The sequence below is a fragment of the Strigops habroptila genome, chromosome 4, assembly GCF_004027225.2.
Source record: "Strigops habroptila isolate Jane chromosome 4, bStrHab1.2.pri, whole genome shotgun sequence".
Classification (NCBI taxonomy): Eukaryota; Metazoa; Chordata; class Aves; order Psittaciformes; family Psittacidae; genus Strigops; species Strigops habroptila.
The window spans coordinates 37,661,105-37,681,472 of record NC_046358.1 but is presented as its reverse complement, the minus strand read 5'-3'; the positions used below and the strand labels follow the sequence as shown (position 1 = coordinate 37,681,472).

General features: G+C 36.1%; 1 protein-coding gene across 2 annotated transcripts in view; it reads right to left on the bottom strand.

The window, feature by feature from the left end:
- Window positions 1–20,368, bottom strand: part of SLC25A21 (solute carrier family 25 member 21) — a 256,563-nt gene that overhangs the window by 55,181 nt on the left and 181,014 nt on the right. For both annotated transcript variants that reach the window (XM_030485273.1, XM_030485274.1), the window contains exon 3: window positions 9,029–9,112. In XM_030485273.1, the coding sequence (XP_030341133.1) occupies window positions 9,029–9,112 (84 nt within the window). The remainder of the gene's footprint in view (window positions 1–9,028; window positions 9,113–20,368) is intronic.

Genomic DNA, 20,368 nt, shown 5'->3' with positions numbered 1-20,368 from the left:
TAATTATTATTAATGAATTAATTATTAATTTCTAATATAATTCCTCTTCCAACATTAAAAAAAAAACCAACAAAACTAAACCAAACACAAAACAACAAAAAAAGTAATTTATTAAAAAAAATAATTGAGGATCTCTGGATTTTCAGAGTATGGCATAATACAAAGTTGTTAGTAAATATATTATAAGCAGCATATAAATAACCTACCCTGAAAACCAGAAAATGACAAGTATTGAAAAAATTATACCTATTCTAAAAGGTAGATGTAGTCTTACTACATCTTCATAATTTACAGTTAAAATCATGAGCAAATGTATATAATGGGAAGCTCAATTATTTCTGAAGTGAAAATGTTTTATCACTAAAATGCAATACTTTATTTTGCACCTGCATTTTTTAGAGATTTAAAAATTTTAGAGCTATTTAAAAATAGAGAATTACATGTAACTAAACAACTGAGGACAATAATAATTAAAAGAGACAAAGCTGTGTTTTCAGATGTAACCAGTGAAGAAAATGAAATCAGATGAGGTAATGACATGCAGATTAGAGAGGTATAATAGCGTCATTATAAATAAGTACGAAATATGGTCTAAGAAATATGCTAAATTTACGCTGTCTGATTAGTTAGGACAAGACATGAAAAAAATAATGAGGATTTTTTCTCTTGACTGCATCAAACTATAACTTACAAACTTTTATTTTAAAAAGAAAGCTTTTGATCTAAATCACTGTTGCTCATTTTCACATGCATGTTTCCTTCAACTTAAATAAAAACATTTTACTTTGCATTTTACGCTGTCTGCCAGGTATTTCCTGTGAACATCCATCTAAAATCTCTTGGTTCTAGTAACTCGTGTCTGTGAAGAAAAATCTGGCAACACTGTAGTTCTATTCTAAGCTTCATGAGCAGCCATTTTAAACAGAAAGCTGGTTTCGTTGTGTTGACAATCACATTTTAAACTGATTCCTTCCAGATGAAAAGATGCTTTTTCAAACAATGTAATAAAAGTGTCAAGTCAGCTGTTCTAAGGATGTAAAAGTGATTTATCTGTTCTCTGGTCACTGTTTTTTCCCTTGATATGATGGAATTTTTCTTTTAAAGAATAGTTTAACAATTAATGGCTAATAGAAGCCAAAGTTACGGAGGATTAAATAACAATTTGCCTTTTAAAGAAACACAACACATAATTGCAACTAATTTTGCATCTCATGATGCATCCACTATTGTGTTTATAAAATGTTAACAACTAGATTTACATAACAGATAAATAGTTAATTCTGGCAGCTGTCTATTGACAATGTCATCATCAGATTTCAGAGCTATTTCTTCTGTAAGAAAGAGGTTTCAGATAGATTTCAGATCCTTTTATCTGTTGCAGCTAGGCATAACAGCTTTGCACCAGCTCGGATTTGAGAGATTGCCCACCTCTCCATCAGGGCTAGAACCAGTTTCTCACCTTTTAAATTCAATTCCAGAGACTCTAATGTTATTATATGTATACCATTTTAGACTATGCAAGCTGTGTAGGGACAGATCCCCCAAAAGCGGCATGAGCCAAATGTATGAGTTAAGCTTAATTTAGCCATTTAGCCTTAATGGTAATTCATTAAATCCTTGCTCACAGAATATGCAGCCCTGGCTGTGACTAATCTCAGAGGGGTCTTGGTTCCTGACCTGAAAGCTTCTCAGTAGCTGAAAATTTTCATACAGCCCTGGGCGAGCCAAGGAAGCCCTGGAGAAGGGCAACATGTACAGCACACCGTGTGCAAGCTCTTCCCAGCTTTCTAGCTCTAGATGGCTCTCGGCTCAGCGGCTTGGCTGCCTGCGTGCTCCACACAGAAGGGACTGCACCTGAAGGCACAGGAGGTTTTGAGGCTCACATGCAGCACCGCATTGCTGCCTGAAGCAGGGTGAATGGTGGCAGGCAGAAATGTCCTCATCAGAGCCTCAGGTGCAAACCTCTATATGGAGCATTGGCAAATGTCGCTGTCACTGTAGCACCTCACGCTGAACCAATTACTGAAGAGGGAGAAATTCATTGCCATTTTCTTCGACTACCAAATTCAGCAGATATGTTCTTCACATTTAGACAACATAAACACATTCAGAGAAGTCGATACGTAGTATCATAGTATAAATATGCATAGTATGATATTTTCTGTACACTAAACTAAAAGGAAGTGCTTGAGAAGCATAATTATTACATTGATTTAAACAAGATGTTTGAAGCCAACTGGAACTTAATGTGATAAAACGATAAATATTCTTGAATGTTAAAATCATAAGGACTAAAAATTTAAGTTCTGCTTATCTTTCCCTAACTAAGGTAGATACATAAAAATGGATTGTGAACAATACTTCTAGGTATTTTCTTACTACTGTAAGTATAAGCATCTTATAATGTAATCATACCATTCCAAACTGAGGCCTATAGGAGCTATTGCTATGAATTCTAATACTATAATGAATTCTATTTACATTATATTTGTTGAAAATAGAGACATTCAAGAAATCATAACTTTAAGATTAAAATGATCTGACTATGAAAATATTTGAAACTTAAAAAAATATAACTTGGACTTTATAAAAATACAGAACACCTACCCAGTGTAAATGGGTGTGCCTTCACTGGCCTTAGCAAACAGTGATGACTAACATCAGCTAAGATCTGGCCTGTTTACTTCTAAGGTGCTTATAAGATTTATGCGATTTTCTTGTGTTTAGTTCCTACAGAAAATAAATAAGCAAGTGTATCATCTTTAAAACATGATTCTCAGAAGTGGATCTCTATGAGTGTCCTTGTTTACTGTGTTGCCATATATACTTGATCAAATTGTGCAAGTAAAATGTGTGTCCATCACTAATAAAAACGTGGTTAGCTAAACACTACCCTTGGTTACACCAGTACAACCTCATTGCATTTCAGAGCTGCACACATAAAACTGGGAATAGAAGTTTTTCACATTCCAGAGCCATTTCTTATGTTTTCAAGTGTTAACATATGAAGATGGGGGTAGGGAACCTCCAGTCAGGAACAGAGAATTCCTGCCTGAAAGGGATGATGAAAACCTCATGACGGTAACATCACTGTAAATACTCCTATCTGGAGTCAGCACAGTGCGCTGAACAGGGAGCTTCAGGCTTAAAACTACCCCTACCTCCATGCACGACCTCAGATAAGCTACTTCACAATTAGGAGCCTGTATCAAAGAATGCAATTTTATGTACACATGTTCCTCAGAGCTTTGATATTAACATGCTACCATGGGACAAACAAATTACATGGTATCAGGCTGCTTTGTGAGAACCACCTGTGTGCATGGTCCAGTCCATATCTACCTGAATTCCTGGCACTTTACACCGCAGTACCCCCATCTGTACAGTTGAGATAACGGTACTTCCTTCTTTTGTGAAGTGTTTTGAGACTAAAAGAACTAGTATCATCTTTGTTTTGTGACTGACTAGTGTTGCAAAAGCATCCAAACATTTCAGATTGTTGGCAAAACTTCACTGGTTTATGAACCGGTTACTTTTTATCTACTTAGAGACTAAGAGAATGCATGAACATTTTATAAATAGGCATGCATACACATATGTACATGCATTTTGAAATGTAATGAGGCATCAGTATTTCCTGAGATTTTTGTCAACTTTACTGGGAAATGAGACAAAATTGAACCATCAAATGTGAATGTTTGTTTAAAAAAGGAAGCAGAATGCACATCACCTTCATATAGAAACACAAGAGATGTCTCCTTTGTGGCCATATTTGATCTAAACCCTTGTAAGCATAATATAAATCACAACTTATTATCAGGAAAATTTTCAGTCAAATTTTCTGCCTTCCTCTTCTCTAATATTGAAAGCAGTCTTAATGATGATTTTATTCAAGACTGTACCATCATTTAAATTTTATGGCTCAACACCCATTCAGAGTAAGAACAAAAATGATGGTTTTAAGACATAGGTTCAAACAAATTATAGACAACCAAATTGAACTGAAAACAGTGAGACCAGATATTGCACGTAGGTCTATGTAGAGTAAGATGGCGTAATGTGAGAGTAGGTGCCACAAGAACAGTTACAGGGAAAGCTGATCTATTACTCTGCATGGATTATGAATCATAAAACCATAGAATGGTTAGGATTGGAAAGGACCTTAAGATCATCTAGTTCCATCCCTCTCATCTAGTTCTGTCCCTATGAAGACAAAACTTTTGTTAATTACCCGGAGGAAATTCTGAAATTCTCTTATTGTGGGGCACCTGAAGTCTATGCTAAGGCATCTTTTCTCTTTTCATTGCAGATCTATGAGTGCAGGTGGGTCTCTACTAAGAAACAAGATTCTTGAAGGTAGCAAGCAAGCACGGGTCCAAGGTCACTTCTGCTCCTGCTGGTATGAAGTGCTAATAACAAACCAAAGAGTGGGGCAGGTAGCTGTGGAGGGAAATAACATCCTAGTCTACCACTTCTGCATGCTCAGAGCACTTAAAGCAGAGCGTAAAGTCTGGTCTTTTGATACCATAGGAATTTATGCCTCCAGTAAGTGGAAATGGATCTCTGCTTCATAATTGCTAGCTGGGAAAAGGGATTTTTGGCATGACTGACCATGTCACACTTCCCTGGTCAGCAATTTCATTGATGGATTCAGGCACAAGGTAGCCAAGTATTTGTATCTTGTATAACACTTACTTGGCAGCCTTTTGATAGGTCTCCTTAGCCCAGCTGGAAGAGCGTACATCCAGCTGGGCCCTAGGAACAGGCGGCGATGATTGCTGGTGAGTGTCAGAGGCCGGTGTTTGCTTGCAGGGCTGCCAATCCTGCAAGCCTCTTTCCCTGACCTGTTGGCAACTAGAAGCAGCAGCGTATCATCTACAGCCAGGCCTCAAGAGCACTGCCGTAGTCTCTCAAGCACTTGTTACCACAACAGAGAGTCGGTGGATATAGGCAGGACAAAGGAGAGTGCTAGCAAATTCCTTAATTGATGAACAATCATTGCTATCACATAAGCCAGGAATGCTCCAGCTTCTGCATGTTTGCTGACAATTCTGTACTCATTCAGCTCCTGCTTAGTCTTGGCTGTTCTCCCACCTACTCCACCCATAGTTGACAAGTTTTGTGCAGCTTTATAATCTAATCCCGCTAATGTATGAGTCAGGGCACTGCTCATTAAAAAAAAGGTGTGTGGTCATACAGCCAATTATAGGTACAAGAGAGTGGTAAGGTGGTGCTGAGAACAAGACAGGAATAATTATTAAGCTATAGGGCTGTGTAAACATGGAGGTAATTGCTCCTTCCCAAACCAAGTTCAACATAATCAAATAACTCAGTAGAAGTAACGAAGTCTCAAGTGATCAATGACAATTGTGTTTTGCACTTTCCCAGGACCATCTCGTTCTAAGGAAGGCTAACAGCACTTTAAACTGTAACTTATTCAAGTGTTGAGTTACAAAACTGTAAACCAGGATATTACCAGCCTTTCTGTCTCAGGCAAGTTAACTAATGAATGGAGAATAACAGGTTTCTTGACTGCGTGCCTACCAAAAAAAGCCAACTGTAACCCAGAACATTTACTGTTAAAATTATGAGCCCATGAAAATCTAAGTTTATAAGAACAAAGTTGTTTACAGACTCGAAATAGCAGCATACATCACTTTAATGCTGTAACTCCAAATTAAGACAGTGCAGATGGGCATAATTTTCCATTCTTAATATGAGACACAACACCATGTGTCTTTAATATAAATGCAACATATACATTCAGCTAGACTGTTTGTTTATTCTTACATTTCATATTCAAACCTAAGTCATTATCAAAGAAAGAGTGAATACAAATGCAGTAAAGATGACGATGATATAAAAATCAGTCATTTAGCATAATCTAACCTCTTATTTGTAGGATCTAAAAAGAATGAAAAGTTCTCTCTATTAATAGTTTCAGTTAATCCTGTATCCAAACATTTTCCCTAGTAAACGTCAGATTATTTTTATGTTGGCTATAAAGCTGTCACTCCTCAATAAACAGATATGCTCCTGGTGGGTTCATCTCTGCTGTCAAAGATATGTCAATTCATGCATCATCTCATAAACGAAACCAGAGAACCTCTGATGCACAGCTCCTAGCAAATCCAGCTGAGCAGAGGTTGCTCACCACCTGAGAGATTCACACCACTGCAGCCCCTGTGCAATTGGCAGCAACTGGATGCTCTCAATATGAGTTCACAAAAGCCCCCAAGTTAATACTTCTGCCTTGCTTTAACAGAAAGCTTTGTGACCTTTAATGCTCTGCTCAACTGAACCTTCCTTTAGTGAGTCTCAATTAAATTTTATGTTTTGTAGCTCCCATTTTCTTGTAAGACAAGAAAAGAGTTCAAGGAATGGATCCTTCTTTGAAGAATTTAATTCCCTGTGGAGAAAATTTATTTCCATTCTTTAGATGGAAAGTTTGGGGGAAGGGCTTTTTTTTCTTTCTGTGGGTTTGGTTTTTTTTTTTTTTTGTTAAGAAATTTCTAGTATTTTGCAAAGATAAAGGAGTCTTCACATTGTTTGAAAGGGACAGTGTTCTGTTAGTGGTTAGACTGAAAATATTTCCTCTGTCCTTTTCATTATAATGAAGAGAAAATCAGAGGGATGGTTAAAGAAATCCTGGCCATTGTTTGTGATGAAGAAGCTTTCCACGAAATCATCTGATTGCTACTGTAATACTATAGTAATGTAATACTGGTTAACTTTCAGTAAAAAGCATTGCAGCAAATGGAACATTTGCATATGTGTTTGTAAAAATAAGTCATTCCCAGGCTGATTCTGCATACTTAACCTCAACATAACAAGGTCAAAAAGTTAAGTCATTAGGAAGTCTTGTCTGAACTGGGCTCTGACATTTTAGCTCACCGTAGTTGCTGCTATTGAAAATATAAGTATTGAAAATATAAGTACAAACGAGTGTAAGCAGTATTCCCAAACATAAACATTTTCAGGAGCAGACCATCAGTAATATTTCTTTTCCCACTGTGTTCCTTTATTTAATTAGTTTCTTTTGTAGTCAACATAAAATCACATATGCCAGTAGGGAATTCTGAGTACTAGAGAGAGGTGCCGAGAGTCTTTTATAGTCAGTGTACGCTGAATTAGATATTTCAGAACATCAGTTTGAAAATGCCACACACTAATGGGGCTATTTTATATTGCCAATATGAAATAAATATGGGACATGAATGAATTTCTTATACCCTTCTCCCAGATTTACACACCTGAATCTGAACACTTCATAAATTGTTGTTGTTCCCTTGGTATTCAAATGTGAAGCCCTTTCTTTGTGCTCTCTTCTGCATATTTTTGTGGTCATCCAAGGAGGGGGTTATCAGGATTCAAGGTTTCCATTAACTAAAATACTTCACAGTCACCTCTCTCACTGCCCTCACAAGTGTCACAATCACCATGCTTCAGAAACTGGACAACTTGTGCAGACGGGAATGCAAGAATCATGGAGTCAAACAGGTTTTTCAGAATTAGGTTGTTTTTTGTTTTTTTTTTAATTTTTAGATGAAATTTAAGATTATATTGTATCTGAGATTCTTCATCTCCTTTTTCCCTAGTGCTTACTACCGATGACTGTTGAAATGTGACCGTCTGCCTCTGTCTAACTTCCTGGACAGAACTAAGTATTCATAGAATTTGCTTTTTGTTTAGATTGAACTCCTTTTGCTACAGGCAAGTAAAACTCTGTATTAGCTCTAGCATGAAAGAAATTTAGTGCAACCCACTGCTAAATTGTGGTTTAAATCTATAATAATTTCATGTAATCATCTTTTCTGGTTTACAGAGTCATGCCTTGATACAAATATAAAAAAATATTCTGGTTTATACCAGTGAGCTTGGATGAGATACATGGTGTTTTCATGTTCACTGACATAAATATTGAAACTAATTCTGTATTTAAAAATAGATTGCCATAATTGTAAATGTTAATACTTTTCTTCTGTAAAAATACAGTTTTCTTTTGAATTAACATATACTCAGCTTTGAAAACACCAGAAGCCACTTCAGCATTTCAAACCACCCAAGTTCTATATCTACATACTTATGTAGAGTAGCTTAGCTAAACTCACTGCAAAAAACAAAATTGGTATAGTTCTTAATTTTCACTGTTCATCTCACCTCCATTTTTCCAGTACAGCTTGTGGACACAAGAAGTCTGTGCCTCACTGCGCCTATGCTGCCTCCATACGTGGCATCCATGCTACTATATATAAGAACAGTTTTATTTTGATGAATATATTGACAAAAAATGGGTTGCTAATGTATTTACAAAGTTCTTATGGAAAGCCTGCCAGCTGCTCAAAACTGAGATTTACTAATTAGAGTTACCTTGATTAAAGGGTAGCTCCCAAAGAGCTATTGTGGATAACAGGCTTAACTTTGAGCGTATGATCAGTCCCGTTGCATTCAATGGCTTTAACTGGACTGATTGGTCATAAAATTAAGCATGTATTTAAATGCCTTTGTGGATCAGAACCCGAGTCTCTCACAGGAGCTCAGGCTTAGAGCAGTGGTACCTTCTGAAGCCAGTACGATTCAGGTGACTAAGGACCATAAATCCTTTTCCATATTCTGTCAAATTGAAAAGCTGTGGAATTTTGCTAACTGGGTTCATTATGGCTTGGAAACCAGTACTTCACTGAACTGGTAATAGCTCAGGCTAAGCCAGTTCAGAAAACCAGGACAAGAAGATACAAAAGCCTAGATAATGCACTAGGCTGACACAGCCATCCTGCTCCCGGAACTGGAGCAGTGTTTGCCCCAGCTCTATGGAGCGGTGCGTTCTGGTCTTTAAACATATCCTAAGAGCAAAATTTGGTATTGTGAGTGTAAGTTTTTAAATTGTGCTTGTTATGTAAGACAACATGTTTGCCAAATTCTGGCAATTGCAAAAAAGGGTGGAAAATAAAGAGGATCTAATGTCTGGAAAATAGGTGATTAAAAAAGGTCACATAAAATTGACAATTTTAAAAACATATACTCTTACCCTTCTCTTTGGAAAATAGTCCTAAAACAGTCCCCCAGGCTCTTGTAACCGGTTGGATCAGTTTTCCCTCTTTGAATTTGGAACCTAAAAAAAATACAATTTACATCACAGCATGAGAAGTCAGGGATTTTAAGTCACTTTTAACTTTCCAATTATTATATAAAAGGAGTTTTAAAGGGTTTTTTTTTACGTATCTGATTCATTATTATATACTTTTCCTGATACACTTATTAACACTGTTTTCATAAAGCTGTTAAACTAAGGAAAAATAGAGCTTTGGTAGTAACTTCTTTTTGTAGTTTATGGAACTCACAGTATAGCTATCACCTTTGACGTTTAGACCTCTTTCCAGTTGTTTGAAAAATAAGCTGTTAACCCTGTGCCTGATCCAAAGCCCATTGAAACTAATGGGAGACTTTGAGTCAAACCTTGTTTTTGAAAATCTGAAATGGAATACTATCATTTGTTTCACTATAAAATGAATCCACTGTGCTGTTTCTTTTATTTTTATCTCTGACACAATTACAATAAAAATCAACCAGAGACATGACCAGAAATTAGAGCACCATTCATTTTTCATAATTTAATAAGATGAACAATACAAGCAAGCAATGAATTATTTTAATTAAAACTTTGTTTTCTCTATTCACATTCTGACAACAATAAATATTTCAACAGGAAGCTTGTGGCCTTGAAAGGAAGATCAAGATTATGATTTAAGATTGTAAACATCTTATTATTTATGATTTATGGATAGCAACAATAGTTTAACAGACTATATTTATTTTATTAAGTATTTCAGTTAGATTACCCTATTTCTTGCAGTTTCAAAATTGCTGCCAACACATTAAACTAAATAGTATGGAGAAATTTTGAATACATTTTAGCAACAAAACTTCTTTTTTGAACTGCTAATTACTACATAGCACTTAAAAAAAGAGAAAGACTATTGATGTTAGCAATTCCAGTCTACAATAGCCCAGTATCAGGCAATCACTAAGTTGGCTATATCACCAAGTACAATAATAATTCTGCAAAACACAGTGTTCAACAGTTTCAAGGAATAACTGTCATTATAGTCAAGTATGTCAGATACCACAGGTATATTGCTGTTCTGAGAAACATCTATTGTTACTTATTCTAATAATGATACTAAATCTCATTAATACGTAACAAATGAAGGTATTTTTAACTCAATGTTAAACAGCAATGTTTTCCTCTCAACAGAATTCAAGAGGGTCAAATCAAGGTTTGTACTGTGACAAAAGGCATTCATTGTTTTGAACAATTATTTTGAGTATTTCCCAAGCAGTGTTCTGTGCTAACACATATAAGATTTTACTCTCTTTGGGGAAAAAATTTCCAGTGATGTAATACAATTCTTTGGGCAGTTATGAAGGCAAGCCCACACCATTTTTGAAAACAGTTAGAAGGAAACACAGCCTCTCCATAGTCCTAATAAAAGCAGTTCAGGCACATCTGGGATCTCTATCTGGGGTAACCTCTTTTATTAGCATGAGAACTTGCTGCCAAGTTGGCAGAGAGGAGAATGCGGTTCAATAGGCTTACACTCAAATAAGAGCTGATGCATAACATTTTGTCTGAAAAGAACCCTTGGGAAGGCTAATAGTTGAAAAAAAATGCCTCAATGCCATCACACAAAATCCAACAGTAATATCAGCTACAGAAGCTTTTTGATTGTGGCAATCAAGCAATCAAAATTATAACAGAAAGTAGATTCTCTGTACATTTTAATATATTTAAGACTTGATTATTTATACTTCTCAGTTCAAAACTCAAAATGTCTTTCTTTTGCTTAAAGAAGTGTTGGAAAAACTCGCCAGTAAATAACTTCTTCCAAGTATTTAAAAAATAAAGCTTTCTTAACCCAAACCTTTTCCCGCAAGTTTCAAGATTTGGCCCGCTTGTAAACTCAGAACAAAGCACCACTGTTTCTAAAACATCCTCTGAATAATGCACCTTCCTCTCTTTCACCCTGCAAATGCTCAAGCATGTCCTACTAGCATGTGTGTAAGATTGCCCACTAAGTTGTGCCTACAGAACTGTTTGTAGAATTGGGGCTTTAATCTCAGACTCACTGTGGATCTCCACAACATGGTGAACATACTTATACAATTTTGTTTTACAGTTAACACAGTGTTGACTTCCAACTAAATGTAAATGATTTAATAAAAATGTATCTTTGATAGCAATAGTGAAAATCATACCAGAAGAAATGCAGTACGAATTTATGTGTATCGGATGAAAGATAACTTCTTGCTAAAGAAGTAAAATCAAAGAAGTTTTACATTTATTTCAGTTTTTTGTTTTAATGTAGACAAGACCTTAGTATTAAATGAGTCCATTTGTAACAGCAGGTCACAGAAATAACATATTCCTTCCTTTAGGGTTTTTGGATCCATTCCTTTCCTAGTAAATCTTTTTTATAGCTTTAACAGCGATCCTAAAATACATGCCAATTATGTGCTTCAACCTAGATCTGCGAATTGGGTTCTTTGATTCAGAATTGCTTGCCTCAATAAAATCATGTGTAACTTTTTAACGAACTAGCTAATTGATCACCAGCACTTGTTATAAGAAGCTCAGAGAAGAGCTGAAAAAATGTTTGTTTTCCTGGAGGCTGTATTGTTTTCTAATACAGCAGCAACCTGTATTAGTAATCTTAATAATACAGAAGAGTGAAAACATTCACTTCAAAAACAACTTGGCCTGTTTTTAATGATTGTTTAGAGGAATGAACACAACTGGGGGATACATAATGGCTTTTTCTGCCTCAAATCCATTTCCTTCTAAACGCATTATAAAACCACTGAATTTCATGCATTTTTGAAAGCTGGATGCCTGCCTTGTATGTTATTAGCTTTGCTAGAACAAAAAGGATAAATTCTCCTATAAGTAAAATTGGAGCATTAACTTCTGATCTAATTTATTATATTGAAGTCTGCAAAGAAGAATGTGCAGGTAGCGTTCAGAAACACTCCGAACAGACACATGGGTAGAGAGGCTTTTCCAGGACTGGGATGAATGACCTGCTATTCACTACTAGCATACAACAGGTGCCGGAAGTCACTGACAGAAGACACTCCAACATGTTATGTGTTTACCGAGAGGTTTATCACTCTAAAAATGATCACCAGGCTAACCTTCCTCCTCTCTCATTTTCCTGCTTTTTGGTTTTCTGGCCAAAATGTTGTGGTACTGAGCACTGTCTCCCTGGGAATGTTCATGGAGCTGTTCACTTTGGCCTCCAGGTTACCCTTTCCTACATAGGACCACACCAGCACCTACTGCCTGCCCTCTCAGTTCCTCCTCACCATTCCCACCTCCAGCTCCCATGCCTTCGAGGACCTCACAATCTCCCTTTCTGGCTCATAGCAGCAGCCCACAGGGCTTGGTCTCTGTTGACCCCTTTGACTGAACAGTACCTTTGCAGCAGCTTTATTTGATACAAGTGTCCTGATGCTGTTGGAGAACATCAGTGTCCTTCCCAGAAGACACATGTCTGGAATCTCAAAAAGTGGAAATTGTATAAACAATTTGAGGTTTGGGGGTCTGTCCAAAAGTCAGTATCTTCTTTGAAAACCCTGCATGATCTAAACCCAGGAAAATATTTTAACTCATCCACACATATCAACACTACAACTACTACTTGTGAAATAAACAAACCTAAACTATTTTTATTTTGACAGCATGAGAGAGCACTTTTTTTTTTATGGCTGTAACAGTCCTTGATCAATAACTTTCAATGGGTTCTGCCTGGCGTCGCCAATATAGAAGATGCTTGAGTCCTTTCATCAGTTCTCCGAAGCACTTACCATTTAGGAAGAGATACATCATATTGTGGAGCAATGATTCCACATAAGCACATGTGTCTGTTTCCAATGTCTAACTTTAGAGTTATTGTTGGTTTTATAATAGCCAGTACTTTATTCTGAGTTTTACAAAATCCTCAGTCCACAAGATGCTTTCCTCCCCTGCTTCCTATTGCAAAAGTCCTCTAAGTAGTCTTTTCTAATACAATCAATATCTATAGGAGAACAAGCACATGTATGTGCTTTCTGGGTGAAAAAAAAAAAATTCTCTCTCCCTCTATCAGTTGCTACATTTTTTGCTCATGCTTGCTGAATATTTCATCAAAGTTGTCCTGTGGATGTCTGCCACTACAGCATTCAGCTATGTAGTGTTTAAAGTCGGTTCAAAATGAACCTAGCAATCCTCCCCCTTGTATTTACTGATCTGGGCTGGAGAAAGATTTCCAATTCATGCTGAAATTTTTCTAGTAATCTTAAAATCTAAAAAGAAGAAACCACTATTTTCATATCTAGATTCAAGCAGATAGTGAGCAGTTAAATACCCAGCTATGTAAGACAACCACAATGTCATGTGGTGCAGGCTAGGCTCACCAAATTCTTGCCACTGGGTTTGCAAAGAATATACCCTCATGCACAAATTCCAGAATTTCTTGCTGATTTTATGCAGTGCTGCTGACTAGTTCCTCAACCACAAAGTTCAGAGAGAACGAAAAACATTGGCTCAGAGAACCCAGCTTTATACCATGTTGCAGTGCTAGCCAACGAGTGGCAGTCTTAGCTGTCTTTTCCTTTTCTTCACATATTTTACTAGGATTATATCATATGTTCTACTTTGAATAAAGATCCTAATATTTCCCGCCATGACTGGGATTTATGCAATATCAAAGTAAATAATCTCAGGTACTGAGGTGTGTAGATGCTATAAAGAAGAGAGTTATGTAGTATAACAACAAAACAAATTATTTGTGCAATGTTAATTTTAAAACAATTTTTATATAAATGTACAGCCTTTGGAAAACTGAAACCAACATTTATAGCTTTTTTACACTTTCAGTAATTCCCATGATTCCAGACACTCCTAGCTGCAGCAGCATAGGTTGATAAAAAATGTATAGTCTGAAGCTTTACATAAATATACATCACATGCTTATACTAAAAATTATAATTTAAAAAGTTTTTGATTTGCTAACTTAAACGTTTATTCAGGTGTTACTGCTATCCACAGATATTTAGATTTCATGCAAAACTTTTCAGTGCAAAGTGGACCTTGAAAATATAAATTATTTCACTCTTATTTTCAGTTTTTGGCTTAAGTTCTTTGAGTTGCTTATGTTACTTATAGGATAATAACTAAATTGAGAGTATAATTCTGTTACTTATTTTAACAGTAAATCGTATGAATTGTTGAAGAACTGAATATTAGATTTCAAAACAAAAAAACCAAATTCTTTTAAGCCAAAGACATAAATTTTGCTAGTGCAGGGATCATATTTTAAGTATTATATTATTGCTATGATGATTATTTAACTGAAAAAACCATATAAGGATACAATAAGTAAAGCATAGGGAACAGGCAAAGGAACAGAACTTATTCCAAACATTCTCCATAGTAGAAATAGATTTGTCTCCATTGAATCACAGAATCTTTCATATAGTTCATATTTACTTCACAAGTAATAAACCGGAATCATGAGTAAAGAAGTACTACTAAAAATTATTTCTAAATTCATCTAAGTGAATTCCACTTTGTTGGAATTCATTATGCTTGTTAGTTTATTTACCTGTATGACTTTTGGAGGAACATGTTTTTTTTTTGAAGAAGAAAGAAAGGAATAGTAATAATGGAAATAATTGTAGAGATACCCTGAAACCTCAAAATTATCTGAAGAGATGACTTTTATGCATGTTTGAACATCAGGTACCAGGTATGATTTTCAAATAAAACCCACAAACTGATGAATTCTCACATTTACCGAAATATTTATCAAACACTTCAGGTCAGAAATCTGTCCATTCCACATCTGACTCTCTGCCTTATTGCAGTCCTGATCTGTTCTGTCCTCTCCCTAACTGACTGATTATCCAGCAATTTGTAGTTTGCCTCTGACAAAAAAAATCTCAGAAACTGACGTGATATCTAAGTAGGGTAAAAGGAGGAAACATTACCACTGGATGAGAAAGAATCAAACACTTACCTACATCTGAATAAGGAGTACATTCACAGTAAAGTTAGAGCTATAACAAGAACAGATTTAGCAATGCAAAACAGCAGAATTTAGGGGAAGAGATTGGCTATTCTTATCAAAATTTGAATCCAATAAGATCACCATCATTTGACACATCCTTTCAGGTCAGCTAAAAGCAATTTATTTAAACCCTCATAAAACGATCTAAACTCTTGCAGCCTTGATGATCTTAACTTCCCATGCATGGCTTATGCTGAGCTTAGGATTTTTTGAAAATACTTTCCCTAAATAAACTGCATCGTTAAGAGGGATACAGCAAAGCCCTAAACATGACAATATGGCTTAGATGTTTCACTGGTCAACTCTCTGAATGTGAGTCTTATTCTTATATCTTGCTGAAGGAAGATTTAAGGTGAAGCAAGATATATTGGTGAAGAAATTTGCAGAAACCAGTAATAGTAAAAACAGCATTTTGTTTTTTACAGTCATAGTTTATTTCTGAAGCGTCTTGTAATCTCCATTTCCCAAGTAAAAACAACCCTCTAAAATCTACGGATTTTTTTTTCCCCTTATGTAAACTGGACAAACCACTGAAAATGGCACCATAAGGAATAATTTCGTATTGCCACAGACCATGGAGTTATTTTTATGATTTTAAATATGGGTAGTCAGTCATGGCCTAATACACCAACAGAAGTAGTCTGGTTTTCATTAATTTTGGATAAAGTTCAGTATGTTTTCCTTCAAAACAGCTTATGGAGAAACAACAGACAAAGTGATGAGGAATATAAACTAATGACTAGAAGAGATTTCACAAGAAATCAGATATTGGATTATATTATACGAAGGCCCCAGTATCCAGTCTTGATTCAGGGAAAAATGAGAATGTGGTTTGGCTGATTTCAGTGTGTAACATATGCCTGCTTAAAAACTGTCCAGTTCCTTATCTCAGTTTAACTTCTATTACAAAAATGTATATCCTCTCACGACCTCTCTCTGCTGGACTAGATGGACGTTTAGACTAATCTTGTAGAGCCATTCTTGTGTCTTATGACCTTATTGTGATCTATGAATCCAGTACTGAGTCTCTGCAAATTAGAGCCTTCGAAAAATTTAAATGTAAGTATGAAAATTTCATCTATCACTTAAATGATACCAGAGTAGAGGAATAATTTTGCTGCCTTTAAAAAGTAAAAGTATTCTCTATTACTTCAAAAAGATGCAAAGCCAAATCTCAAAGCAGCTTTGTAAGGTAAAACATGCATTTCATAAGCCACAGGAAGGTTTCAAATGAGTAATTATTATTGGTCATTACGGGACAACACCTGAAATACAAACTGCAAGCATTGCTCTAAAAGTCTTCCAGTTTTGGAAAATGTGATTAAGCTCTACAACCCACAGGAAAAATGTCACTTTTTTCTTCAACGGTTCCTATAGAAAAGGCCAAGTACTTCTACATAGTTTTCTCAACAAAGCTTTAATTTCAGTGTCCCCTGTGGTAATCACACAGCACTTTTCCTTCTGAGAAGGCAGGAAAATCATTGCGGCTTTCTGGCAAGATTTTGGGGGACGATTTTTCGGAAGGTTTTTCGATACTTTTCAGTGTTCATTAGCATTTTAAGTTCTTTCACGAGATCAATCCCATCATAGCTTAGTGTATTCTGATTTTCTTTTTTTATTAAAATGATTTAGCACCAAAAATTTGCAAACCACAACAAAATATACATTACACTTGCTCCCTATGGTCAAAGTAGGAAAGATAGAGAAAAATATCTTTTCTCCCAAAGGAAAGACATGGTCAAATACAGAAATCCAAATTAATTTTTAGTGGAAAATAGCCAAAATCAAATTGTGAGTTGCTGAAAGAAGTGTTAGTTTTGAGTGTTCACCCAACCTCCTATGCTTGTGCTGGAAAAGACTTAAAAGGGAAACAATTTCATTAACATATTGTGGCTGAGATTTTTAAAATACTGGAAGGGATACAACCAGACTTATCCAACTGAAAAGCACAACTAAATACCCTGCATTTGAAAACCTAACTCACTTGCCTTTTCTTATTAATAGACAAACCTTGTAAATGACTAATAGCTAATATATATCACATGGACATTACTTACTATGCATACGCTGTTTCCAAAAAATGTCTTTTTCCTATAAAATTGTATGGCTAAGTCACAGAAAATGTATACCCTTAAAGCAGTGTTACCTTTTGAAATGAAACTAGTAAAACAAGGAAATTCTGAGTTAAAGACTGAAACTCAACTCTTACCCACCCAGTTGTGCCCCAGTATTACAGCTTATATGGAATTCATTATCAGCCAGTGCAGAGCAACCTCAGCAACTCTTAACATACAGTAGGGCATAACAAGGCAAGTTAAGGATGAAATTTCCTCTGAAGTGCTATGCCTTTCTCTGCTGTGGTGACTCAAAGTAAAACTAGTAAAATATTGGAACAAACTTGCTTTTGTCATAGAATTTTCCTGAAATAGTGCACTTTCCTCTATGAAAAGCAAACAAAAAATGTAATCCTGTAACTTTGAGGAGAATCTATTGTGTGTTGAAATGGTAGCTTGCCAGTGTCTTCCGGAGTCCACAGATACATAACCATACCTCCAGCAGATTTTTGTGTAACATTAGAATTTATCCTAGGAAGTTAAGAGAAAACTTTGAGACCTGGGAATGTGCCCTATTAATTCACCATATGAAGATATTACAAAAATAAAGAAGATGAGTTTTACAAATTCAATGTAGTGGAAAAACAGCAGCTATTTTGAAACTTCAATGGATTTATTATTTTTCTAATAACTCTCAAACCATTAATAATTGACAACAAAAACCTAATGCTAAACAAAACTCAGGAGAATCTAGAAACCAGGTTGTAGGCTGTGGTCAGAAGACTAATTTTGAGTATCCAAAACTGTGAATCACAGTTGCTACAAAGCTGTCAGGGTACTATTTTTTTTCGGAACTAAAAAGCCCCACTCGTTGAGATTATTTTTCTTATTTGTAAATACATTTTGAAAACTTCAAAAGTTCAAGTATGGCCCAGAAACACCAGAAAATTAGACTTAATGTTGTAATGGAAACAATAACAGGCTCTTGACAACAGCCATGCAAGGCTGCACCTTTATATCACAACACACTCTCCCAGCCGAAAAAAACTCACTAGTTACCATGGATAGTGTGGAAAAAAGAGCGTTGTCACTTTAGGAAAGACAGTTGCTTGAAAACTGGCATAAAGTGTTGAAAATTAAAAAGGAAGGTTTCTTTTTCCCCCAAACTCAACCTAACTGCTCCATAAAGTAATGCACAAATCATTCATTATAATGAGTCATAACAATGATTTGTGATCTTCCAAGTTTTCGTTTTACGCCCCTCTGTTTTTCCTTAAAGACAGGAGGATAGACAAAGACTGGAAACTTTGGGTCATATGGATCACGGCACCACTGCTATGTCTGGAATTTTCTTATAAATATCCTATTGCTCTGAGGTTCATAGGCCTGACTGAAACAGCAGGGACGATCTCATTTGTACTTTTATAGTTGTAGAGGGATTTGCAAGAGTTAACGCAATTTTCCATAATATTTCTTACTGGCTTCAGGAATAAAGGGAGATTTCCCCTTTTAATCAGTATCTGAAACATTTTAAAGTCTAAAGAAAAACAGGACTTCTTTCAGATTTAACAAGACTTTTCCAAGTGCTGATAATTTTAAAGGTACAAAGCAAGGCAACTTTTGAAAGAGAGGATTTCAGCAAAGCATTTGTGGGTAGCAGGCAGTGCAGTAGGCTGGAGGATATACTTCTCAGCAGATTTCACTGCTTGTTTGCACCCTTGTGCCTTTCAAAGTTTGTTTTTCCAAAAAGAAATGGTAAATGTTTCCTTTTGATTTCATGAAAATCTTCAAGGAAGTATCTTCAAGTTCTGTTATGGTGCTGTCTATCTCAGAAAACAAACCATTTCACTAACTACCAGTTGGAAGCTAGAGAAACTCGTTTCATTTTGTACAGTCACAGAAGTCTTTTAAAGGCATTTTGCTCACATTCTTCTCCAGGCAGGCAGGCAGACTACACTAACATGGCCAAGTTGACTCAGCTATTGAACCCGACGACTGAAAAACAAGCACAAAAAAAGGCAGTTCTGATGCTGCCAAGCAGTATTTCTCAGGGACTACTGGTTTGTCTCCTTATCACATCCTGTGCCCCTTCCATACACCCACTTAGTCAAGTCTTCACAGAGCCACATGGACTCAGAGATAAAGCTAATTGAATTATTGAATGCCTCCTGATAAATAAAACTGGCTTGTTGAGAAATGACTGTTGGAAAAAGTGCTTCCCCATGCTTATACAGAATTAATAGGTAATTACTATATATATAGTTGTATATGAGGAGGAGTATACTTTAGTTGGTCCATAACTGCTATTTGTTCTCTAATGCCAAACTGAGTAATAAAGTGCAATAAATGAAATCCTAAGTGTACAACATGTAGGCATGCCACCTCCCTCCCTCTTAGCACACATGCTCGCTAATAGGAGAAGCAACTATATGGCTAGCTCTTTGGAGAGCTTCTTATCTTCTTATTGGTAAGACAAATTATGCTATTCTTCCAAAGAGCTAGACACATAGTATGTGCTATTGGTCTGCTATGTGGTATAACACTATCAGTAAGTTTAGCTGCTCCATTGTGGGTCTAATCTTTGTGCAATATAGTATATGCACATAAACAGGAATCCAAGGATCCCCAGGATCCAACTTTCCCTGCTGTGGATCCTGAAAGCTGCCAAGACTAAGGTATGAGAAAAACTTACTGTACCTAAATGTTGCGTATGTTGCAGAGTACACTGGTATTATCCTTGTTAAAAAACTACAGCTTGTCTGACTTGTGGCCGGAACCCCTCCGAAGAATAAAGCTGAGCTTAAAGGTCTACAGAAAGGAATCTCCAGTTTCATCACATGCAGAGGAGAGTTTTTAGCCTTTTCTGACTCAAGACTCTTGAAAATGCAACAGCCATCCTGCTTACCAGCTGAGAGTCTTCTCACTTGCCAATTTATTAGAGGTCATTTATAAGAGGTCACAAGATGCCAACTAGTCATTGGAACTGGCAGCAGAAACCACAGTCTCACAAGCAACAAACACTACTGTTTTTGCTGCAAGAAGTTTTCACTATAAGCTTGTGGTCTGGAAAAAGAGCAAATAGGGAAAGTCGATCACAGGAGAATGGCTGATGGATGTATAGGGCGTGAGCAAAATGATGAAAATAGTGGGGAGAGAGAAGAGTGTGGTCCTGAAGAAACACTATATATTGAGCAGATGGAAAACCTT